General features: G+C 39.5%; 2 protein-coding genes across 2 annotated transcripts; one reads left to right on the forward strand and one right to left on the reverse strand.

Moving 5' to 3' along the window:
• Positions 1–23: 23 nt before the first annotated feature.
• Positions 24–8,440, forward strand: ANKRA2 (ankyrin repeat family A member 2). Its single transcript, XM_048049852.2, has 9 exons — positions 24–171; positions 409–806; positions 2,884–3,042; positions 4,394–4,459; positions 5,781–5,878; positions 6,046–6,171; positions 6,548–6,614; positions 6,706–6,786; positions 7,873–8,440. Exons 2-9 carry the CDS (start codon positions 518–520, stop codon positions 7,926–7,928), a joined length of 942 nt encoding a protein of 313 aa, XP_047905809.1. The 5' UTR covers positions 24–171; positions 409–517; the 3' UTR covers positions 7,929–8,440.
• Positions 8,441–19,997: 11,557 nt separating this feature from the next.
• BTF3 (basic transcription factor 3) lies at positions 19,998–26,309 on the reverse strand. Its single transcript, XM_066989046.1, has 6 exons — positions 26,153–26,309; positions 25,940–26,008; positions 23,546–23,659; positions 23,140–23,341; positions 20,627–20,683; positions 19,998–20,085 (listed from the first exon to the last, which is right to left on the reverse strand). Exons 1-6 carry the CDS (start codon positions 26,282–26,284, stop codon positions 20,039–20,041), a joined length of 621 nt encoding a protein of 206 aa, XP_066845147.1. The 5' UTR covers positions 26,285–26,309; the 3' UTR covers positions 19,998–20,038.

Genomic DNA, 26,309 nt, shown 5'->3' on the forward strand with positions numbered 1-26,309 from the left:
CGCGCGAGTGAGGCGCCACTTCCCTCCCTTCCTTCCCTCCCCCCGCCCCCCCCGGAGCGGTTGTCGCGACACGCCTCCCTGTCGTCGTGACTGAGGGGGGGGCTGTCGTGGGTCGTGGGGCGCTGCCCGGCTCGCACAGCCTCCCGCGGCGCCCAGGGGCGCGCAGCCGCGGTAACTTTTGCTTGGGGGTCTGTGTGTGAGGGGGGTTGGGTGGGCGGGGGGGGGGTCGGTGTTCGCTGTCGTGAAATGGCGCCTCAGGTGGCTGGGGGGGAGGGGGGCAGAGTAACCGTCTGGTAGCCTCAGGCAGAGGCTGGGCCCGTAGCGCCTGGCAGCGTTGCGTCCTCCGAGGCTTTAACCAGCTAAAGCTAACGCCGTGTGGCTAAACGTTGTTGCCCGTGTTCGCCGCAGGTCGCGCAGACGCCCGCATCTCTCTGCATGCGGCTTGGCTGGCTGCACCCGCACCGGGCAGGTACCATGGAGAGACCAGCGGCGTGAAAACCTGCGCCTGACTGAAGCCATGGCGTCCTCGGCGAGCTTAGACGCTGGGGCGCAGCTGATAGTGGAGGAATGCACCGCTAGCTACAGCCTCCCCCCCATGCCGGACATCAAGGTGGAGCGTCAGCTGGACTCCAGCACGGAGGAAGGCCAAACGCAGAGCGTCACCATGGGCATGAAGTTCATTTTGCCCAATAGATTTGATATGAACGTCTGCTCGCGGTTTGTGAAGTCTCTGAATGAGGAGGACAGTAAAAATATTCAAGATCAAGTTAACTCCGACCTGGAAGTGGCGTCTGTCTTATTTAAAGGTTGAACTTTATGGTACAAATTGTTGTGTCTAGACTGTTTCATCCTGTTAAGATGCTGCATTTAAAAAAAAGTATCTGCCATATATGTGTAATCGTTTCTAAAATTTGTTCTGCTAGCATTTTTTATATATGTCTTACTGGTTATTACTATAAAACTAATTTTTCCCAAGTTTATTTTATTGCACTTTTTTTTAATTTAAAAAATGATGGCACAGAAAACCTTTAATTTATTAAGACCTGATGCAGATTATGAAAACAAGCTTGCTTCTTCTGGTAGCAAGCCCTATTATAAAGTCATACGATATGCTACACATTGTTGAATATGTGTTTTTACAAAACATTACTAAAAGTACTATATGGTCATTTCAACTGCAGTAGTGTTCTGGATCATGTTTTGTCTTTTCACTGGTATGATGTCCAAATAATAGGTCTTGCAGTTTACTTTGTCCTATGAATATGGATAGACAAAGCCCGTCTTCATTGTAGCAAGTGTCTTGCTGATTCAGTTTCACACTATTTGAAGGTGAACAGTGCTGTAAATCTGTAAATTGTTCTCTGCAGCTAATATTTAACCATTGCTGTCCAGCTTCATAAGAGTTGATCCATACCTTTTAATAGCTGAGCGTGTTGATAGAGAAGGGAGTTAGGGTTTCTTTCTATTCCTTAGTAGTAATTATGTTTTTGCAGTTCTTGCTTTAATATTTCAGACACTTAGTAGTTTGTTTTTTTCATAATATTGAATTTGACCCATTTCCTATAACAAATACAAACACAGACCTGTTGTGGATTTTCATGATTTCTCTGATTTGTGTTGTTTGGCTGCAGTTCAGCCATTGTAATTTTCAAACTTTTTTGATTTGCAGGCCCTAAATGCTTTCTAGTGGAGCTGCAGACCTGAACGGCAAATTTAGACCCATCAGCAATAGGGTTGTTTTTTCTTAGGTAACATTTGTGAACCCCTTAGAAGTAGTCCTGCGGATCCAGAGACCGCAGGTCAAAAATCCCTGGTAGGTCTCTTAATTTGATAACCTCAGCTATAGCTGATTGGCAAACAGAGTGTAATTTTATTTTCATCCTTTTATCCTGTACTTCTAATTGGTTCTGTTTGGAAATTTGCACTTGGGTTTATGACCAAGAGGTTCACTATAGTGTGAATTCAGTGTGTGTGTTAATTAGCTTTCAATCACTGATTACTGGTGCACACTGGTTTCAGATCAGTTTAACGAATACTGGAATTTAATCCTTAAGTAGGTCTCTCCAGTATTCAGTCAGCTAGCTTCCTAAAAATTATTTGGCTTTTCAGCTACTTCTCAAAAGCTATTGTTTTGAGAATTGGAAGCCAAGATGCTCTATCTATTCTGTAATACCTTGCTATTGGATTCTGATACAAAGTTAGAAAAGTCAGTACTGATAAAAACAGTAGCGTTGTGTGACTTCTGAATTCTAAGTGGTGACCTGCTTCTGCATTTTCTTTTAGCTAGTTTGGAAGATCTTTGTTCCTACTGGATAAATAAGACATCCATAATGTAGTCACAATTTTATTCAACAGGAGTTGAAAAGGTCTTAGTGAAGAAACACAGTGAAGGTCCATCCATGAAGTGACCTTCACCCAACCAATGAAGGTTGAATCCAATGGTCAAATAGTAGGTAGAGTATTGAGCTGAGTGCCTCGTGACTGCAGGACTGAATGAGGCTAACTCATGTTTTCGTTGCACTGGAGAGTGCTAGTAAGAATATTGAATGTGAAATGGAGCCATCCTACCTGGTAAATCCGTGCTGGATGTGTTGGGAACCTAGGCAAAGAATTACCTCACTTAGACAACAAACTGTTTCTGGGTGAAGTTACGCCATATTTAATATATGGGTTATCAGTATTGCTTTATGCCAGAAATGAAAACAGCCCTTTGATCAACTTGCATGATACACGGTGGAAAAAGCACATGCCACAAAGCTTACTTAGCGTAGGTTTGAAAGTTCTTGTGGTAGCACTGTTTTCTACTTTAACTTAGAATCTGTGGCTTTCTTTTTACTTCCTTTCTAGCATTAAAACTATGTCTGTTTTCTCTGTTCAATGTAGCTGAATGCAACATCCATACTTCTCCTTCCCCTGGTATCCAAGTAAGGCACGTTTATACTCCATCAACTACTAAGCATTTCTCACCAATAAAACAATCAACTACCCTAACTAACAAACATAGGGGAAATGAAGTCTCTACAACACCTCTGCTTGTAAACTGTAAGTATCCTTCTGCCTAACTGTTAATAGTATTTTGTGAACTGCAAGTTAGATGCTTGCCAGATTTTTTCCATTTTTCCTTTGTGTGTGTGTTGTTGTTGTTTTTAATATAGGAAGAAAACATTGAAATAATCTTGTTTAATGTTACAGGGTTCCAACCATAAAATAATGCATGTGCTGTACTGAGCTCATGACTGAGGTGTATTTTCCAGAAAGGATCCAATTCTTGATTTGAAAAGTATAGAGACAGATTTTTCTGATCCTTTTAGAGCTTCAAGCTATTATTTATGATTTTTTTATTCATGACTTTCAAGCATTTTCTTTATAAACTACACTCATAATCTACTTAATCTCCTATCAACGGCTTTCTTATAAAATCATTTTTAAGTCTTGACTGTGCATCTTTCTTAAACTAAGCAAGACCAATGTGTAAAGAAAAAAAAAGCCTGTTTGCATGGGAAAAATGTATCTGGGACTGTATCATGTGCCTCAGCCTGACTAAAATAGTCTTTCTGAAATAAGTCAAACTTTTATGCAGTGAATAGAAAGAGGACACTGAATATTTGTGTATTGTGTAACCACCAGCTAGTTTTCTTGCTATATAAGTCAGATAAATTGCATATATTTTCTCCTGAGCACTTTTCAGACCTGCCCCTATTTGTAATTGTCAGAACCATGCATCTGTGCAGCATTTGCTGTGGGATCAGAGAGTTTTTCTTTGTAACTCCTTAAGAATTCTGCTGCCTTTAATGCTTGGTACTTGTTTGTTTTGTTTGTTTTCGTTTTGTTTTGTTTTTGTTTTGTTTTGTTTTTTAAAAAAAAGCTGTAGATGTCATTTTGTGCATAGTTCTGTAATGTCTGATCCGTTCGACATTGTAGTGAATAAGGGTCGTGTTAGGGGCATCAGCTAGCAGCATGACAGGTTTCCTGGTAGCTTGTGAACTCTTATAATAATTAATGATGTTAGAAATGTCACTTTTAAACTGCACAGCCTTAATTTATCAAAAGATGCTTATTTTCATTTGATAAATGTTCTTAACGTGATCTTGGGTTGCTGACCAAACAGCAGAAGAGGGTAGTATGTTGCCTTCAGAGGAGTCAGTGTAGGAAGTATCTCTGTTTTCTCGTGTAATTTATACATTAACTAAAAATTACCAAAACCTTTGAGACATTTAAGAAACATCTCAGTTTTTGACATAGTGATTCTAGTTCAGAGTATAAGATGAAATCTATCCACGCTCTTAAATCTAGATTATGTACAGCTCAAGTCAATGGAGGTATTAGGCCCAACTCCAAACAGCAGAATGAAAACTGGTGTGCACATCACCTGTTTTTGCTTCCCTTTTTGTAGCTTTGTCAGTTCACCAGCTGGCTGCTCAGGGAGAAATGCTGTATCTGGCCACACGTATTGAACAAGGTGAGTCTAAGGAAGGTTAAATAACATCCTCTTTATCTTCAGCGCATTTATAACCTGCTGCACACTTTTTTCCCCAAAGCTGCATTAAAGATACCTCCGAATATGGTACAAATTGAAGGATTTTTTAGGTATCTATTCTTTGTAGGTGTGGACTGTTGTTTTACATTGAGTCTTCTATTTACTCACTGCTATGATTTGGGTTTAAAATGAAACATTAATATTAATAGTAGTTGAGGAAACCCTTCCTCCCCCCGCTCTCCCACTGTATAGGCGATCTATGGAGATGAGGGATTAGAATCTGTTGGTTCTATCAAAAGAGGTAAACTTTTTTTAAAATCATTTAAAACACATTCTATTAATCAAGGCTTTCTGATTCTATTTTATTGATCAACATAGAGAGCTGTGTGTTAGGTAATTTAAACTATGGACCACACCTGCAGTATAGTAGCACTACTCATTCCAAGTTGTACTGTATTCTTCAGCATCTGCAATTGTGTGTCCGTAATACATTTACAAAATTTCAACTCTTCATGATATATTAAACTGTTCATAGTATATTCTTATTCTGATATTACTAACCAGCCTTTCTTTTAGTCCATCTCTCTTGAAACATTCATAGAAAGCAGGTATTAAGTAACTCAATCCACATACTTTTGTTAATGAGTCATCTGTATTGAAAGCAAACTGATTCTGCAATGTTGGTAATGGTTAAAATTATGGTGCTATGATAAACATGGGATTTTTAAAGTATTTAGATATTAAAAAAAATAAGTCACCTACTTGTTAAATATATATATATATACACGTATATTCTTTTTTTCTTACATCAGCTGTATAAGTAGACCTTAATATACCTTAATAAGTAGACCTTCTATAAAACAGCCAATTGATTAATTGAACTTTGGGAGCAATGGGGTTATACTGTCTGTATTACTTTACAAGCTAATTCTTTACAAAACTCTTGAAAGAGTGCTTTCTACAGTGTAGTACAGAATGTATTTATTTGTTTTTTCAAGCAGTACTTTTCTCCCAGATTACAGACAACTTGTAATATTTTTAAGTAAAAACAGCTTGATTCGTAGAACTTAAAAAAAAATCTTAGGTTTTACTTCAGTCAGTTGGTTTTTTTTTTTACCTTCAACAAGGATATTTGCACCATCTCTGGGATAGCAATTTGTTTTAAAATTTAAGATGAGAACAATTTCCAGGGCACACTGCTACACCAGTCCATTCACAATGAATATGTCAACACGTTCATTCTACCAGCTCTACAGTGCATTAGTGAAAGGGATTCATAAATTGCATGTTTTTATTTAAACAGAAAACGTAATCAATCATAAGGATGAAGAAGGATTTACCCCTCTGATGTGGGCCGCAGCTCATGGGCAGATAGCAGTAGTGGAATTTCTCCTCCAGAACGTAAGGAAAAGAGCACACTTACATATCTTAATTTACTTTGTATTTTATTTTGCCTTTCTAAGTTTGTCAATGCTGCTATATGCTTAGAACTTTTAAAATGAAGTTCTCTGTAAAAATGTCACTTCAAAAATTTGGTTCATTTGCTTTTCTTTTTATTACAATTTTAGGGTGCAGATCCTCAGATTTTGGGGAAAGGGCGAGAAAGTGCCCTCTCACTGGCTTGCAGTAAAGGATACACAGATATTGTGAAAATGCTGCTTGACTGTGGAGTTGATGTCAATGAATATGACTGGGTAAGTCTCTAGACTGGATTTACATCTGCGTGCACCTAAGTCAGACGCTTGAAGCAGGGCACAGCATTGGCTTGGGTTTGAAAATTGTTATACCTCTTCTGAAGTATCTGACATTCCCCAAACTTACATGGGATGCTTTTTGATAACAAAAGAGAAATTAGCCCTGCTAGTTATGACTTCTTGATAAAAAGAGAATGAGGCTAATTCTGAACCCTTGTAGAAGAGTGAGCTTACAGTCTAACCAGTAGATGAAAGAAGATGGAAGTTTTAAAGGACCAAAACTTTCTGATAAATGGAAGTATGCTAGTGTGCTAAGGAATTACAGTTGCAGAATGTTTGGTTGCTAAGTGTCTAAGGCTTTTTTCTGCTTTTGCAGAATGGAGGAACACCTCTGCTATATGCAGTGCATGGGAATCATGTGAAATGTGTAAAAATTCTTCTTGGTAAGCAGCCTGTCCAAACTGAATTATCAGTAGTGATGTGCTATCAGTTAGCATGGTTACAAATCTGACTTTCTTTTCATATTTCACATAGAAAGTGGTGCTGATCCAACTATTGAAACAGATGCTGGTTATAATTCCATGGATTTGGCTGTAGCCTTGGGCTATCGCAGTGGTGAGTATTGGAAACGTATATTCCTTGATTTTTTATTTTTTTTTGCTACTCCTTGTTTATGCAGCTGCTGCAATAGCCTAATAGAGTTTTATTCCTTATGCAGCTGTATGAAGATCACTGTCCTAAAAGTCTTAATATACCTAAATGTACCAGCACAAAACGAGCAGTTTTTCTTCCTTGTTCAGAAAACCAGGTTCCTACTGTGAATATGTCACTGGCGTGGATCTGCATCTGTGGGCACAGACAGCAGTGTATAGGGCTGATGCAACCATGATCCAGGCATGGGGAACGAAGCTGCTCCCCAGCTCTGCACAAGGAATCAGAGCAGCACAGGACAATGCTAATAGAACTTACAGCCATCCTGAACCACTCACCCCAGTGCTCTGTGTGATTGGTATGATGTGATGTAGTTTGCAAAACCTTCTGTGCTGGTCATACTAGCTCTAGTTCATCTAGTTCGTCATGGAGGCAGACAGTAATAGCGTGAGGGTCAGTGAATTAGTCTACCTTATTTGGCTCTGGAAAACAAAGAGGCAGAGAAAGGACTCTTGTTTTTCCCTCATGCTGCCTTCATTTTGAAAGCTGTGAAATGTCTGTTGTTACAGAATCTGGAACTGAACCCAAAAATGAGCATACTGATGCACATGTAGTTTCTCCAAGCAGAGCCGTGTGCTTATGGACAAACCAGCAACTTCACAGTCCTACACATCTGGGTGTAGGACTCATGCCAGAGTTCAGTCTCAAAATGTTCCACAGAAGTAGTTTCAAATAAGTAAACATTCTTTTCCACTCTCCATGTAGAGGCTTTAAAATTTGCTTTCCATAGCTGTCTGCCTATTCAAACCAGAGAACAGATCATCATCCTCCAAAACTGTCTGCCTTACTGAGTGTATTGTTTTCTAATTATATGAGGCTTTTATTTTCTGAAGGGCTGCAAACTCCCTTCTCAGAATGAATTTATTCCTGTCTGTTTTTATTAAATGTTTGTAGAGGACAAGTCAGCATCTCCTAAAACAAAATAGTACATACCTAAAGACTTGGAAAAAACACTGAACACTGATTAACCAGACTCTTTCTCTGCTTTAGTTCAACAGGTTATTGAGTCACATTTATTAAGGCTACTTCAGAGTATCAAGGAATAAGAGCTGGCTCTTCTGTGGCTGTCAATTCTCGTCTTGGAGATTTGGATTTCTTTTTAGCCCTGTCATGAGTGACAAGGGTTGTTTGTTTTGTAAATTTACCTCAGTAAAACTATGTGCTGTTTTTAGTTAAGCTTTTAAATATGCTTCCTCTTTCATAGAAATGTTTGGTGTCATCCTTTTTCTTGAAAATATTTTATATAACTTTGAAAGAAAAGATTGTTTGTCTTGCATGAAAAAAAAAAAAAACAAGTTTGACATTGTGTAAATGTTCATATGGAGTGCATTGGGTGGTGCTGTGCCAAGAGTACTACCTGATCTTGTCATTGATATGTATTCACGAGAAGACAATAATTTAGATACTGAGATATATCACCATAGAATATAGATCTCTTTACTGTTAGTGGTACCCGCTTGTGATGGTTTTCAAGATCCTCAGTTAGTATTATTGTGTCAGCTTTTGTCTTTGTATGATTTTTAAGAAGTTATTAATAAATTGAAAGACTTTGATGGTAGTTTGATTCCTGTTAGATTTGTTTCCACATCCCTCTGCCTTCCTGTTGTATTCCTGAAACAACTGGACCAGAGTGGTCTAGGTAGAAACTTAGCTGATATAAGGAAATCCAAGTATAGAATACCTAGCTCCTAAATATCCTCCCTGCAGTGGCTGAACAGCAGACAGTGTGGGAACAGAAGCCAGAAAGTGCTGCATTCCAGCCTTCTTCAGCTGATGTGTGCTCTGTTGCATGTCCCAGTGTAGCTGCAACAACTGATTTTTGCAAATGGCTGAAAAAGCAGGCAATGTTAACTGATTTCCTGGGACTCATGCACTTAAAACTACAACGAAATAGGATATGATATTTTAAATAATGGAAAAGCTTTTGCAACAGACTTTTCAGAAGTTTTCCCCCCTGACAATGCATATGCATCCCCCATGCATTGTTCACGTATGTTTACCTAAGCATTTAGCCCTTGTGTCCACTAGAGGTCTGGCATCTGTACACAAAAATACACCTCTGAGCCCCTCCTTTCGTAGTCTATGTGTAGTGAATGCAATCTCCAAATTGCTCTCCACCAGCAGCTCAGAAGATGTGAACGAACCCAGGTAAGTTACAATAGTAAAAATACAGCTAGTATCTCCGATGTGTTTTTCAATTTGAAAAATCATTCCATACAGAAATCAATACTGTTTACAGTATTGGTACTGCAGTCCCATCCAAAGCTCCCAACTAGATGGCTGGGGTAATCCAGCCTAGTTCTTTGGGTCAGAGACAGAGAAATTATGGATTCAAAATAGTAGCTTTATTTCAAAGTGACTGACTATACAGTAGGAAGATGTGCAGGGAGAAAGAACAACAACACAAGATAGATTAAACCTGAATTTGTGGCCAAGTTTTTCTCCGTAATGAAATGTGTGATCTGTAAAAGATGTAAATCAGGTCAGAATTAACCTCTGCAATGTGTTTGTTTTTGTTTTGTTTTGTTTGTGAGAGAACAGAATACCCATTTCTTTCTGAAAGCTGAAATCTTGAGTGTAATGAAACTTAAAGGAGACACTTGAAGCAAGAACTTGTAACAACTTGCAGGTGTTGGTGAAATCCTTGCTATGTTTAACTATTATCTACCTTTTTTATGTAGGTATTTATTTTTTTTAGAAAAAATGTACTATAAGTAATTTTAAAACAATATGAAGTGGCAATTACTGTAAAGTTATGTGGTGGAAATACTGAGATTCAAAAGCCTGTGTAAAAACAAATGGCCTTCCATGTTTATTGAAAATATATAATGCAAAGTTTTCTTGCAATAACATAACCTGAGCCATCTCTGATTGATTTCTAAGGCGTCCTCTATAAAAACATGCTGTTTCAGTATGCATAAGCAAAAAAAAGAATTTTTTTTCTTTATGTTACAGGAAAGTAATTTTTTCTAAATCATGAACATTCAGTACCTGCTTTGTATTTTTTCTTAAACTTCAGACAATACTGAGCTTATAAAAAATTAATTGACTAATGATTATCTATTACCTGAAAATGTATCCTAAAAAATGTTGGGGTTTTTCAGATAAGATGGAAAGATGTGAATTAAGACAGTAAAATGTAATTTTTCTTCTTTTTGCTGTAGAATTTCAAACAACTGTCAGATAACCACTAAGCATCCCACAAAACTGAGTAAAAGGGTGAAGATGATCGTCCTTGAGAAACTTTTCCTGCATTAAGAGCCCTTTCTATAGTGAAACTTTATGCTGCTAAAGCAATGATCTTGGACTTGAAATTTTCTATGGCTCTTGTGAGGCTGCTGTGGGGGATAAAAACAGCAGTATTTCACAAGCCATGTTTTGAAATATCAGCCTGCTGATTTTGAGTGAAGGATTTCTGCAACCACTGATGGCAGGGAGAAGACACTAGGAATTACCTTTGAACGACATACTTTAGTCTGGACGTGTCATTGTTTTTCCTTGCCACAGCATGCCACAAGATCTGAGGCATTTGAAAATTCTGAGATCAAAATCTAACTCCATGTTGATTTTGTAAAAATCACTTGCCAAAGTAATTCTTTTATGGGAGCATTAAACTATTTTACATTTGAAGGTCAATGATACATACTGCACTTGAAAGTGTTAGCAAACAAGTCTTTTCTGAATAAAGAAATTATTTTTTTTGCCAAATTAAATGTGCAGCATGTAATCTTAGATGTCATGAACAATGCCTCACAAAGCAGATTGCCTTGCACAGCTTGATATAGCAGTAGTAGAAAGAATAGTTCAGAGCTGTACAAAGTCTTTGTCTCATTCATTCACATTTGACTTTGCAAAGTATTCTGGTCTATTTAACACAGAGACTGCACAACAGATGAACTCCAGTCTGCAGTGCACTGGGTAGGACACTTATCAGAATTAACATTCATTTACAGCTGCTGCTGGCTGCAGTAGATTGGAAGCCTTACAGTGAAGGCAGCCTTTATCTGTCTAGCAGGGAGGTAGATGAAAGCTGAAGAAGAAAGCAGTTCTGTTCCTAAAGATTAATAGTATAGATGAGAATTAATCCTACCAAGGAAAAATAAATAAAACAGAACTTTACACATAAGTTTTCAAAAGCTCAGAAAAAAAAAATCTGCATTTGAACAACTACCAAGGACAGACAGTGAAGAACAACCATAAACAGATTGTTAATAAATGATTAAAGGAAGTTAATACGTTGTCTTTAAGGTGATTCCTAAAGTAACATAACTTTACAGCTACACATCTCCACCCAGACAGGATTCATTCAAGTGAAGAGTTAATTAAGTACAAATCTAGCATTACTATTTGCATGTAAATGTGATGAGAATTTTGTAAAACACTCCCCTGTCTGTTCCAGTTTTCTCCAGGGCCAGTTACTAGTTCCACTCTGTTGCTTTCTTTGTTCGTCCATCTTGTACTTTGAATTCCCTACTTGAGTTTCTGTGATAGCAGAGAGCGGCAACCTCCTGCAAGATCTTCTCAGGGTAGCGCCTCATCTCCCTTCACCCTGTGAGTTTTTCCTTGGTTTAAAAAAATATCAGGATCTTACACTCCCTCCTCATACCACCCAGAGAGCTGATGCCCCCAGTGCAAAGTCAAGGACAGGACAGAATCCTCCACCTTTTCCAAGATCCACGATGGGTGTGCTCAGCTCCCCACAGTGGCTCCAGAGTCAAACTCCACCTGTGCGGCAAACTTTAACTCCTGGTGATGCTACTTAACTCACAGCCATAACAGAGGCCAAAATTACTGCTTCTTCAACTGGTTTATGATTTCTTGGAACAAAAAGGCCAGAAGTAGGGCAACCACGAAAGTTTATCCTAACTCTAAGAAACTCACATTCACTGCCGTATATAATCCCTAGCATGAGAACTGCATATTCTCATGAAAAGACTAAGGGATGAGAGAGAAAGGGAGGCAGAGACCAAGAGAAACAGACAGAAAAGGGAGAAAAGAAAGAGAGAGGGAAAGACCATTTGTATTTACTGTGATGGACTAAACTCTATTGTGTATTTTTCATGAGGGAGCTGATTGTTAGGGGCATTCCAGCAGTTTGCCCTGATCATTGTGGACCAGATTGGTTTTTTCTCTTACAACAATGGTATAAATCACCAGAGTGCAGACATAGCCTGTCACTAGACTGATCATCATTAGTATTGTTATAACAGTTCCGCTTGCATGCACCTCCTGCTGTGCAGCACATATGCTTTCAGGAAGTACACTGCTCTGTCTGGCAATGAATGTACAACCGGGTGAATAAGAAATCCAGTCACTGGGTGCTTTGAAGATCAAAGATATTGTTAGGGGCTAGTCCTTAGGAATGACGTCTGAATAGATCTTTCTGTTGAGGTTGATTTGTCACCAAATTAAGCCAGCAGTTCTTTATGCATATAGGACTGTAGAGCATGTCAGTCTTCAGCAGATGAACACAGATGGAGTCAACCATACACACAAAAACTGGCAGATCAGGGGAGGTTTCAGAGCCCAACAGAAAGTGAGATGTAAACTGGGTATGGCAACAAGGGGGATTATAGCTATGGGACTGCATCATATACTTCATTCTTTTCCTGCAAGAAGCAGCCTAAGTAATCTCCAAATAATCCCCTAAGAATAAATAAATAAATAAATCCTGACCTGCATCATTGGGAATATTGTTTCAATTCTTCACATAGACCAACTGCATGCTCTTTTTTTTTTTATCATTTATATCAAAACATGGCAAATACAGAAACATTACATGCTTTTCATAGCCCTCAAGTATTTCTAGTACATCAGCATTTCTATTTCATAAATGGAAAATGCAGCTTACAGGCTAGTACCATTTTCATGCAGATCCCAGCATTTGTCTCAAAAGTATTTCAGCAAACCTATTATACCATCTGATGGCTTGACTCAGCCTTCCTAAATCACCATTACGTTTATCATTGGGATGGACCTAGGCTGTCTTAAGCATTTTCATAGATTCATAGAATGGCTTGGGTTGGAAGGGACCTTAAAGACCATCCAGTTCCAACCCCCCTGCCATGAGCAGGGGATGCCACCCACTAGACCAGGTCGCCCAGGGCCTTGTCCAACCTGGTCTTGAACACCTCCAGGGATGAGGCATCCACAACCTCACTGGACAACCTGTTCCAGGGCCTTATCATACTCTCAGTGAAGAATTTGTAACCTACAGGCTCAAAAAACAGTTGCTTTGAAAAACATCCTAAGAGCAGGTTGCCTAGCTATTACCTACCAGTGGTATGAGGTTTATCAGAAATATTGGGTAAGATCATAGGTCTAACAACATTGCCATTGTTTCTAAAAAGGCTTTTGTTTATAAGTATAATGCTTGCCTGCTTACATGTATGAGAAAAATCTCAATTTTTTTTTTTTTCAGATAGAATCTTCTGTGAAGCTATTTTATTCATGATTGCAAGGGCAGGCATCCTGCAAGGAGGAGGGCACAGTAGAAAGTATATCATAACCTGATTCCTGTGCCCAGAGCTTTGCTCAACTCCCCACAAAGAGCTACCCATACCCTCAGGCATCCCAAGCTTGGGGGCATACAGGGGGCGTCAGAAATGGCATCAGGCCGTTCTTGCACAAGGCTTTGGGCCGTGCAGAGGGAGGTCTCTAGCTCTGAGGAAGATTTCTATCCTGGCCTTGTGATGAAGGCCCTTCTTCAGAAGCCAAGGAAGATGGTGGCAGGAGGTTGGCGCTGGGGCCTGTCCTCTCCTCTCCTGTGACAGCAGTGCTGAGAGTGGCTGTCCAGGAGCTCCCAGAGCACTGTGAGGTTGGAGAGGGAGCAGCCTGGGCTCCCCCCTCTTCCCAGAGCCCGCTCGTATCGCGCCGCCGGCAGCACAGAGCCCAGGCCTGAGCAGGGCCAGGCCACCCCAGCACCCTGCGGGCACCAGCCAGGGGACACTGGGAGAAATATCTCAATTTTTCAGACAGCATCTTCCCTGAAGTTACTTTATTCACAATTGCAGTGGTGGGCATCCTGCAAGCAGGAGCACACAGTAGAAAATATATCATAACCTTATATTCCACATTACCCGACACCTGATTTCTCCCCTCTTTCCTCTTTGGCTGAGTACTACAGGTTCACAAGCTACTTGACACCTTTCTACACCATAGATGTACAATTTTATTTGACCAACCGTTAATTTCACCTTTTCCATTTTTTTTTCTCCTTCTTTCGTGACCAGAGGACCCGTGATTTTCGTTTTTACTTGATTTCACACTGCTCGTCCTGTTTTTCTTAGCTATCCTCCTTTTTTTGGAACAGTGGGGCCTTCTCCTTATCTGCTTAACGTACTCCCCACTGCTGTGCTACTGTCATGCCTGCACAGTCACTTTTGAATATGCAAGGTTAGTGGAGTTTTCCACTGCAAAAACAGCTTCTATTGCAAAAACACAGCTTTGTTTCTCACAGATGAAACGTGAAGGTATCAAGAGCATCTACAGCCTTCTAGAAAGTACACTGTTGCATTTTTCTACCTCAGTAACTATATTTTGAAGTTTCAAGTCCCCCTTGGAGTTTAACTTATTCTTGCTGATACAGTTGTCTGTCAAGTATACTGTATTTCCTAATGAGACAAAAAAGACACAGAGATGGCGTAAAGCTGAAAAACAAAGCTAAAGCCCATGTTTTGAAACAAATAATAGCACTTTATTTTCAAAGTGTAAATAATTAAAATAGGACTATGCTAAAACGTGAGAAGCATATATAATGGGTGCAGTGTCTATTCTATGAACATGAGAGGGCTGACACACTTAAGACAGAATGACAATTCACCTAGCCTACAGCTCCTGACAGAGGTCAGTCTAGACATCAGTGTAGATACGCACAAGGTCACACCTAAACAAGTCTCAATTTTGTATGCTGGTGGAAGAAGATGACTCAGTGAATCCTAAAACCTCTAGGCTACTCTGACTTCTACCAACAGTAAAAATAATAAAAATCCTTGAAGATCATCCCCCTGGGTATAAGTTACTGGAGCATGAAATGCCACGGATGTGCATGGGTATTGTTTATCTAGATGCTGCGCCCAACGTATGCTAAAGGCAAAACCCAGCTGCATAATCAGCTTGCTAAATTCCACTGTATGGTTACACTCTGCCCAGGAACTTCCCCAAACCATGAAGAACTGCACCATCTCCTAACACAAAGCACTGCAAAGCAGACAGAAGGGCAGTAAGTGAAACATCCCACTAATTCCTTGCCACTGCTTTGGATGACACCTGTCCCAGGATAAACATTTGTAAAAGATACTTCAAACCAATGTGCCTGCCTCCCTGCTGTGACATTTGTTCAGTTTTTTTTTCCACTTCAACTCATTATTAGTTTAGGTATGAATCCTACCAGCAGCCCACAAAACACTAAGAGAATATCTGACCCTGAAGCCATACACATCTACCTTTACAATTGTCTAATGCAGTTACTCTAAGTAACAGGAAAGAAGCATAACAGGACTTGCTGCAGTTCCTGGGGCTGTGGCTTAAACTCAGAGGTCCCTATGTTTCAGTAGGTGCTTCAAACACCTTCAAATCTTGCATTTAAAAGCTCTGTATCATTGCATCATTTTAAAACCGCGCCACTGCACTGAGGAGGTGCAAACATTTGGCACAAGTTACATGCTGTTTTTTCAGCAGAAGACTCTTAAGTTAGACATGGCTGATTTTTCTTTTTAGATTCCTGCTTAAGCCCACTAGATGTTATTAGCTCAGGTGCAACACCATAAACAGTTATATACATCTCTAACCAGAGAAAATAAAACCTGTCAAACTCAACTTCAGTTGTCTTCTAAGTGGGAGAGCAGAACACAACCCACATCAACATTTTTCAGTACCTAAAAAACAAAGTACAATATTACTCACTTAATTCAATAGAAATGCAGCATCGGGATTTCAAGTGCAGCAGGTATTTCCATTAGTATCTCCCAGCATCCTGCACATCACATCAAGTCCCTGACTAAGAAAAGAGTTATAACACTTTTTTGGTTATTGGATATCAGGAGCAAAAGAACTGTGTGTTGCATGATCAGTGATTAGTGCTTACACCACTAATTAACCAGCGATTTGTTCAGATCCATTAGTAACCCAAAAGACCGGGCAGTGACTCTCCTGTAAAAGTATTATTGAAAAAAATAAATATATATATATACACATATATATAGTATTACTTGCACTACACAAACTTTGCTAGGATGGCTTTTTCATTGCCAGAATACTTTTACTGCAACATAAAGACAATATACAAGCTTCACCTGTTAAATTGATTTCTTTCAAGAAAACAAGGAAACAAAAAAATATAGCAAGATGGTACAGCATTACATAAACTCTCTTCCTTCTGTTAACATTTCTCTATAAAAATAATCTATGCATGAAGTGACAGAAGGCAGAATATTAAGAGGGCAGTTGAAGACTTTCATGATGAGAATGCAAGTAGCTTTTACTACCATGAAACCACAACGTAAAGTCAATTGGAATACACAGAAATAATTATACTCCTGCCTCTGAAAGCTTCCACATACACCCACTTTAAAGTTCTCGAGGTTGACTCACAGTCAAACTAATCATGATACTCCGTCATGCTATGCACTGCTCAGCTCTGTAAAGTAAGCTTGATTCAGCTGCACTGACAGATCCATTTCTGTAAAAATACTTCATTCTAGCACCTGGTCTGGTCTAGGTTAGGATATTTCAACAATCAGATCAAAAGGAAAACATTTTCAGCAGCTCTCACAAATTGCTGGATGCAACAAAAACCATGGATCTGAGGAGGGATGAAGACTGAGTTCGGAAAACAAGGAGCCATATTTCGTGCATTTCTGTAAGCCCAAGACTTGCTAGAGTACTCGTCAGGGTTGTAAAACACCAAGCTTAAAAATCTCTTCTTGACAGATGACACCATCTTGCCAATCATTTAAGGCTGTAACCTAACCAACATCAATATGGACTTCCCTCTGTCTCTACCTGTGGCTCTTCGATCTGCACCAAGTATTAATTAATTTCACATCTTTGAATCCATTCTCACAAATAGGGTGATCGGCTTCCACATTGTGGTTTCTCAAGCACAATTATTTTTCCCCCAGCCTTGAAAAACATTAACTTTCCCCACCTTACCTCAAACATATAACACCTAACAGACACTTATTTTTCACTAATCCCTTGTTTGATTACATTGTTTTTCTTGACTGAGTACTACGGGCACATATTAATAGGCTTCAACATACGCTTAGGTTTTTCAAAGTTTCTTCTCCCACACTGTGGACAACTTGGGAACAACTGCAAAGCTTAGTAGGCTTAATCAAATTCTTCTTTAAAACTTTCTGTCCCACGGTGCTCAGTACTCTATATCATAATGTGCCATTTCAGTTTTCAGCATGGGTAAGGTCTGCTTGTTCTATTCGTGCTGTACAGCTGTGTGATGTACAATCCTCAGGAGCTACAACAAAAGGCCAAGTCATAGGCAAAAAGTTTTGTTGTTGTTTTTACTTTCATACTGAATTTGACACTGATGAAGCAGAGGTACAAAGAAACCATTTTAGAAGAGGTGAAATATTTATGTTGTTTTCCACACACAAAGCACTCATCACAAAACTTCACAGAAGTAAGTGTGAACTGCAACAACTCCTTGCACCACCAGCAAGCAACATAATACAGTACTCAGGTATTGATTTCAGTGTCTGACTTAAGCCGTGAACATTTTAAAACAGCTCAAGAGATTTTTCTTGGTCACATTTGTTAAACATGCGCTATTGACTATGAGAAATTCTCACTGGAATACTTCCTAGGAGACACCACTTCAACTTCACAAAACTTAAAAAAAATGCAACCTGTAATAACTCAAGTGCCATCCTCTAAACCTCTAAAAATAGTGCTTTTAAAAACCATTATAGGGAGTTTCTTTTTACATATGCACACACGCAGCTTAATATATAGTTTTACCATCTTCTAAAATGAATTTTCTATTGGAAGATACTAATTTTTAAGACTACAGGAGAGCCTTTAAGGCATAAGTTTAAGACAATATTATGAATATATTACGAAGACATTTCTAAACATTCATTGCTAAATTGAAGAATTTCAGTAGTGCCCACTACTGTATTGGAATCTAGCTGTTACAAAGCTTAATATGACAGAACTAGAATGAGTTTTCATCTGAAAAAGATATGGGAGCCCTTTGTTTTAAGAGAAAACCAAGGAGAAATGCCTGCATTTCTATTGTCCAAGATACGTGGAATGGAGATAAAAAGCTGTTTTCCTTGAGCAAGAATATACATGAGTCTCCACACCAGTCCCTAATGCCACAATTACAATATGGTTACATAGAAGTTCAAGCTAATGAGAAACACTAACAGAGCTATTTTCAGATTCTGGCAGTTAATGACAGACTAGGGAGACTATAACTAAACTCCTAACTGAGAGGAAATAATGACAACATTCAGTCCAGGGCTGAGTATTTAAGTGTGAGACGTGAAAATTAGTATTAACAAGAAAACTAATTCCATTTAGAGTCTGTTATAATCAAGAACACATTTTGACCAAGTCTTGATCCTTAGTCACAATTTAGGAATGTGTAAGATACACCAGTATTTCCTGATTGGAAGTGTACCTACCACCCATACTTCCACAGATGTCACGTGGCTGCCTATCATTTGAGTAGCATCATTTTGTTAGTCAAAGTTCTTTCAGCAACAGTTGTTTCAGTATTTTTCAAAAACCAAGTGTATGTCAGATAGTGGGGAAAAGGTTAACTGTCTAGATCATCTAAGAAAGGCAGTAAGTTCCTTCATGAGACAGAAACCAGAATGACATTTCAGAAGCATGAGCTACAGTAGCTTAGAGTATGCAGGTCTTCAGAAAACTTATCTGAGTCACAGAAAAGGCACATTTACTGATTTCTCAAAAAAAAAAGCACACATTTATTGACTCAACAGCTCTCAGGAGGTATAGTTTATCATCTTTCATGAGGTTGTTAGGTAAGGGCCACCACACCCATGTAAACACTAATCTGCTGTTTAGCTTTTTTTCACCTTATTGCTACAATTAAATTAATGTATTTTCTCATTTGGATTAATTCAAAACAAAGTGTAATTTACTGATAAAGTATTTGCAAACTGAGACAAGTAAACTGAAAGTGTTTTGTTGTTAACCCGGCTGTGTCATGCTCATATCCGACCGCTGTCTTAGTTCAAACCATACGAGCGGCATGACTTGAACAAGTTCCTCCACTCTTTCCCAATAGCTGACTTACACCACGCCAAACATGCTTAGCAAGTCAGAGACATCCCCACCCTTTCCCAGGCAGAACGCAAACTTGATGCTATGGCTATCCCCTTATGAAAAAATTTGTCCTGCATTTTATCCTGCACAAGACAGGATAAATTTCTCCTCCAGCAGTATTTGCTCTAAAGAGACAATCTTACAGCACTCAACTACTAACCTCTATCCAAAGCTTAGTTTTTGTTAGAGAAGTTACCTGATCTATCATTAACATCAAACACTCCTAAATGTAAAGTTGAGCCCTCACCCCTGGGGGCAATAGCTATGCAAAGGTTATACTGGAATTTAAGAATTTTTCCTTATAACCAAGAAACAAACTCTCTCATTCTCTGGAACCCAGAGAAGCATTATTTAAGAACCCCTGTTTAAGTCTAAAATGTTAACTTAAGCAAAGAAATTTTTAGAAGCTAGTTTTCTAACACCACAAAAAGAAGATGCTCTGCAGAAAAGCAAGACCTCTTATAATAGTTTAATACTTACAGACAATTCTTTTCCTGCTTTTCTGACAAGAAGCCAGACCAGAAAGTTTATTACGTATTTTTTTATTGTATGCCAAAGTTCATTAAAGATGAGGTTTTGCTTGTATACAAGTTACTCAAAAATGTGTCTAGGCAGAGATTCATTAGCAATCTTATTTCAAAGCATAGGTTTGTTCAACCAGGCCACAAAAGTAATATTGTGTACAAGCAATAACTAGAAGGAGCTGCAGGTTCAAGGAGTTTCCAAATATTACAGATCTTGAGATCATCAGAAAATGAAGTCAAACAAAAGCAGTCAAAATATAAAATAGCAGCTCCATGTAGCTTCAAGTTTTAACTTTATTCAGAAAGTGACAGTTAGTTCAGTTTGCCTCGTTCTTTGATGCTTCATCAAAGTTTTCAACAAGATCTGGAGAAGGAAAAACACCAAAATTAGAGTCTGACCCACTTCTGCTTTGCCAAATTTTTTCTAAAGTTCTACTTCATATCAAGTGCTTATGAAGTTAAAATCATAATAATAAAAAAAAAACAGCTTACAGAACACAGGTCAAATAACGTAAGAACTTTTTAGACTTCATTTTCTTGCTTAAGAACTAAGTTTTAGGTGGTTCATTAAAAAGCATAATTATAAAATCATTTAACGTCACTTGTACGCACAACTAAACAAAGTGATATTGGAAAGGTAGTTCTGTCCCAGACTTTTTACTGAAGATTAAATAATTATCTTAACCATAGCTATTACTCCTACACAGGACAAAAATGCTATCCCAAACCAATTATTCATCTAGTCTAGCGTAATATCTGAAAATAATGAAATAACCTGTCCACAAAAATTATGCAACAGTGAGTGACCAGTCAATACTCTACTGTCCTTGGCCTAATGTTATGGTACGTAAGTCGTCTCTCAGCAAAACTCATTTCCTTTTTCTCAGTTTCATGTTTGTTCTTACCTGGAACTTCATCATCATCATCTTCACCAGTAGCAAGTGGTGCTTTTCCATCCACAGCTGCAGAAAGCAGTTCAAAAAGTGTTATTCTAGCTCACCATAAGCACCATAGTTACAATGTTGTTCTGCTTTCTGCTGATTTCTTTTTAAACATTAAAAAAGAGTCTAAGCTAAGCTGCAATGCTCTATACAGTTTCCTTGTTGAATAAAAAAACTACAACTAGCCTAAGAAGTTATCGTTCCCTTTGTTACTGATCATGCTCAAAGAGATGATAGTTTACTAGTCACCATCTTTTATCTAAAGGTATTGAGTGCCTTGCATGGTAGTCATTTTCAGCTACATGGACAAAGACTTATTCTACCAATTTCTCTTGAAAGTATCTTCATTTACCGACTACTCAGTAGTTCTCCAAGTTTACCTATTTCACGACATCAGCAACTTACAAGGAAAAGGACAGATCTGAGTCCTTATGATCTCAGACACTCAAGAAAAACAGTGTAATTATGAAGCTGCAGGTAGATGCAGATGACTAGAGACACAAAGATACTACTGTTCCCTGGAAAAATTAGAGGGATATGGAACCGGATGCACCATTTTACACTTACTTGTTTGAGGTAACCACATGCTCTGGTCCACTTCTGTGATGATGATGATTCAGTATCTTTACTACTCCCATTATATTTGCCAGAGCTACTGAGACTTCACCATGCCTACTGGAGCAGACCAATGAGTATCTCTCAAACTGCAGTAGCAGAACGCTAAGAATAGGCATCTCAGGTCCCTGGGTGCTTGTGCCACTGCCTTTACTGCTATTCTTAGCTGTACTACCTAGGCTAAGCTGTATTAAACTCTCCACTACCTCAGTTTTTCCTAATTAACCCCTCCGATTTCAAGAAAAGAATGAAGAAAAAGACAAGTTTATACCAGATGACCAAAATCACTGTACTCTGATTTCTAGAGAAGTAGATGAATGCGTGAAATTTACTCGGGAAGGGCTTGTGACAAAGTCACCGCTAATCATCCTTTTGTTTTTAACAGCAGAAAGCTGTTATAGCTTGACTACATCCTTAGTGTTAAGTAAGACATTTCAAAAGCAAACCGTTTTATTTCCTCCTGAACTGTCTGCATTTTCTTTTCATCCCCAAGACCAAACCAAGTTCACTTCAACACCTGCAAATGCGATCACTGCACACGCTTTACTCTTTGATGTCAGGTTTCCAAGCCTAGTAGACAATACTGAATGGAAAGTTTTGTGCAACTACCCTGGCATCCACCCAAAGCAGAAATAAACTGCCATTTACCAGATAATACAAAGCAAGCACTTTAAACAAGCTTATCCACTATTAAAACTGTCCAATTTAGCTTCTGCAGAATATACCCATCTTGTTATGAGAAGCAAGGCTTCAGTGGATCAGTTTAAGACCTTCAGATTCTCCTTCTTTTGAGTCCTACTACTATCACACAGAAGCCACAGAAAGAACGTTAGGAAGAAGGAAACTGAGCTTTATGGCCAAAGAAGTGGTTTACTTCCTCCTGAAGACTACATGTGGCACGATTTTTTTTTTTCTGGGAAACAGACTGGAGGGAAGCAGTATCAACTTGAGGAATGGAAAGAGAGGCTGTCTTTGCTGGCAGCAAAGCACAGAAATAAATGCAACAATCAAGTTCATTAATATCAGCAACTGGACATCATAAGCTTCTTGCATTTTCTGTTTAGGATGTTCCACATTTTATAAGCAACAGAATTAATATGTTTGAGAAGACACAGAAAGACCCTATATGGACACAGGGTCAACAAGCCTGTCTTACACTACCAATTCGCAAGCTCTGACAGCACCACCTTTTTCAAATACCACACTTCAGTCCTTCTTCTACTTTTCCCAGACAGCCCGAGAGAACAGATGTTCAGGTTGTTTTACTAATTTAAGGCTGGAATAGGAAGTTGGTATATGTAGCTTAATGCTCATGTCAGTCCTACCCTACTCTACACACACAAATAACAACGTATTTTCTTTTGAGTATTGTGTAATTCCCTCTTAGCTATCAAAAACCCCACGAAAAAAGAAATACCTTCACCACACCTGTGAAGGTACAAAGCAGAAGCAAGATGTCTGTACTTAGGTCCCTCCACTCCGCTTATATTTCCATTCAATGCATCAAAACAAACATCTGAAGTTTATCTTTTTGAAGCCTTCCATGATAATTGATCTGTCTAGCTTTAAAGAGATACATATGTCAAAATATGGTATCCACATCAAGAAGGAAACCACAAAAATCAAGTCTCGCTGCAGCTTTCTAGTCTTAGACCAGCTGCAAGATACACTGAGAAACAAATGCCTCTGCTTTATTTGGTTACGCTCTTTGCTGGAATTGAGCTATAAATAAGATCTAAGAGCTCTACTTCTTTATGTCATAATATGCTTGCAGACAATAAGAGTGCACTGAAATTCACTGCAGCTGTATAAATAAGTCCGTGTCAGGTGCAAACATGGAATGCATTCAAGTTTCAACTTACGTTGCTTGGGCAAGGCTTCTGCCAATCTCCTCAGGCTGGTCAGACTGTCGGCTCCGAGCTGATTTAAGATGCTAGGAAGCATTTCTGTCAGCTGCTTTGTCTCAGCATGGCCGGTGATGGTGAAAGTGTTAGCAGCCAGAGATGCCTGAACTTTAGGGTTATTGAAGTGAATGACTGTTCCTTGGTTGGTAAACATATTTACCTGCAAGAAAACAAACAAACAAACATTATTTCAAGAAGTTCAGTGTGTTTTTTTCAATTTAACTAGAAACTAGCTGATTTTTCTAAAGCTCAGTGAAGACTTACTGATTATTTACAGACAAGTTTAAAACGCATCAAAATTAAATTGGCAAGTGACATTTTATATTTCTATACCGAAAAGCACTTTTTCATTTGAAGGAAGTACCTCTTCAATACCAGAAATATTGTTCACTCCCAATTTCTTCAAAGAAAACTGAAGTTTCTTATCATCTGCTGTGGCTGTTCTGTGGACAACCTTCTTCTTTCTGCGGGCAGTACCCTTTGCAAAAAAAAATATAAATTAATATTGAAACAGTTCTTCATAAACTGTAATCCTCAGGGCCACATAACTGCTCTGTAGCCATCTACAAATCAAATTTCATACATCAAGTTCCACTTCTGTGTTGCAGCCCAGAACTCCACCCCTCCAACTGTACTGCTGCAATCCTTCCCTCGCTATAATGCAACCTCTAAATGCTTGAGAGAAGTGTGAGGTTTTAGGATGCAAATCACCAGAGAAACTTTACAATTCTGATGGGGATTCTGCAGCATCCTACTTAGAAAAGAAGAACTGCACGTTTATCATTATCTGTTGTCACTGGCCTAAAACTGAAGGCTGAGTACAGACTTCAGTCGTTTTTAAGGTCTCTTTAGATCACTGTTCTCAAGTTGTAGCCAGAATTTCATGAAGTCAGAGAACACCCAGTTATCAATATATTATTTTCTCACTCATAGGAGAGTATGAATGACAAAAAGCCAATCATTCAATTTTTATTCCAGATACACATCTTCATCTGATGGACCTACACATGTGTATTTGAAGAACACTTTCATTTTGCCAAAACATTTATAAATACATGTTTTTAAAAATACTTGCACATAGTATTTCAGACCACCTCTATTCAGAAAGAAAAACAAAGGTTTAGTTCCCCAACAAACAGAGTTGTAGGTTTCTCCAGGGAAATAACTGTCCCATATTAGAAGACATCTACAACTAAGAAAAAGAAGAAAGCGTCATTCTAATACTTGCTGGAACAATCATAAGGCTTCAGTAAAATCCAAGGTAGAAATGGCTAACTACATGTGAAACTAAGTCTTCCTACTTCAGCTTCGCATCTTCTATATAGTAACAATATGAAAACGTGTTGCTGCCTTGCTGCATAAATAAATGGTTGCAATACCTTTTGAGTGCAAAGAGGCTGAAGTTAGAAAACTGGCTGGACACTAACATCTTTACAAAAACGCCAACAGACAAATTCACATGAAACTAAATCTTGGAGGATTACAGCTCAGAAGTTTAGCCTTTTGCCTAGGAAGTGTGACGTTCCTTTCCTGCTACTGTCAAGTTAGTGATCTGCTCTGCTGCACACAGCAATTCAAAGATTTCTAGAGTAACTGAGCCACACAAATTAGTCTCTCTGGACAAAAGCCCTCTCAGTCGACTTTGAAAAATTACGTCTTGAATTAAAGGTTATGTAGGAACACGTGACACCCCCCCACCTCAACATTTACCAGTATTAAGTACAGATATCAAACTTCACACAGTCTGAATTTCAATGAACATCTGCTGCTTTAATCTCCATAGATTTAAGCTTCTAAAGATTACATGTTTTTAGTAAGCAATTCTGCCCTACTCATGCTGAGACATGCTGTTCACGTCCCTCTACCTTTGTACTGGAAAGAATAGATGCAGTAGGCAACTGGTAATATACTACGCATCCATCTGCCAGTCTTCTAAAAGGTAAAAAACCTGTAAAACACCTATATTGACTACAGCTGTAAGAGCTGCAATGTGAATGCTTGTTCTTAAATGACCAGTGTTGGATACATCTGTAGTCAATACACACACATTGGCAGTACACACACAACCACCAATTCAGCAGTTCTCTGCTTAACTAGTAGTCCACATAAACAACATGCAAGATCACCAAGCCAGTTAATGCCGATTTCACCCTGATTTAAGACCGTTTTAATCCCCAGTCAAAGGGAAAAACGTCAATGAAATTCACTGGAAACTCTGTCAATAAGAGTTCTGCTGTATAGTTCTTATTCCAAGATACCTCTCTTATTTCAAAATACGCTCATCCAAGATGAACATATTTCCTCAGGAATAAAGTTACTAACAAATCACTGCCTTAAAAACATGACCTGTATTAAAATGTTTGCCAGCACGTGACTATGGTCAATAAAGTTTTTTTAAAATTTTCAGATTATAACTAACCACACAGGTACGCATTGTCAGATGTCACGGCAACATAAAAGCCCCTTCCGAGCACTTTATACCTTCCACTTCTATTGTGGTACGAGGATGCCACACACACAGAAATTCCAACGTTGCCCCAAAACGTACGAGTACGGCCACGGCCAACTTCAAAGCTCTGTGACCCAGCACACCGCCACCTACACCCTGCTGGGGAAGTTCACCTGGGCTCTCCCTCTGCAAGGCCTGCTTGCTCCTGCCGCAGCCCGTACAACAACACGGCCTGCAGAGCAGCCGCTCGGCCACCGCGCCCTGCCGCCACCGCGCCCCCTCACCGCCCCGCGGGGCGGCGGCACCTACCTTGCCTCCGATGCGCACTTGGGCCTGCAGCTTGGCGAGCTTCTCCTGGTTCATGATCGTTTCTTTCATCTGCGGAACCAACGGCACCGCCCGTCAGGCACGGGGTACCCCCGCAGCCGCCCCAGCCCCGCAGCGCGGCCCAGGACGCCGCCGCCCCCCCCCCCCACCAACCACCCCCGTCCCGACCCCCGTCCCCCCCGTCCCCCCCGTCACCTTCCCGGGGCGGGCACGGCGCTGCCGGAGCCGGGCGCAGGGCACAGAGCGGGCGGCGGGCGGGGCCGGGCACAGCACGCGGCGGGGAGCGAGATGGCGGCCGGAAAGGAGGCGGGCGGGAGGGCCGCGCATGCGCAACCGCCGCTGCCTCCGGGCC

Source organism: Anser cygnoides, chromosome Z (assembly GCF_040182565.1).
Source record: "Anser cygnoides isolate HZ-2024a breed goose chromosome Z, Taihu_goose_T2T_genome, whole genome shotgun sequence".
Classification (NCBI taxonomy): Eukaryota; Metazoa; Chordata; class Aves; order Anseriformes; family Anatidae; genus Anser; species Anser cygnoides.

Excerpts from the sequence above, each read along its gene's own strand:
- ANKRA2 (XM_048049852.2), top strand. The coding sequence starts at position 518 with ATGGCGTCCTCGGCGAGCTTAGACGCTGGGGCGCAGCTGATAGTGGAG. Across the intron at positions 4,460-5,780 it reads GGCCACACGTATTGAACAAG|AAAACGTAATCAATCATAAG; the intron begins GTGAGTCTAAGG and ends TTATTTAAACAG. Across the intron at positions 6,615-6,705 it reads ATGTGTAAAAATTCTTCTTG|AAAGTGGTGCTGATCCAACT; the intron begins GTAAGCAGCCTG and ends TATTTCACATAG.
- BTF3 (XM_066989046.1), bottom strand. The coding sequence starts at position 26,284 with ATGCGCGGCCCTCCCGCCCGCCTCCTTTCCGGCCGCCATCTCGCTCCC. Across the intron at positions 23,660-25,939 it reads AAGTGCGCATCGGAGGCAAG|GGTACTGCCCGCAGAAAGAA; the intron begins GTAGGTGCCGCC and ends TTTTTTGCAAAG. Across the intron at positions 23,342-23,545 it reads ATATTTCTGGTATTGAAGAG|GTAAATATGTTTACCAACCA; the intron begins GTACTTCCTTCA and ends GTTTTCTTGCAG.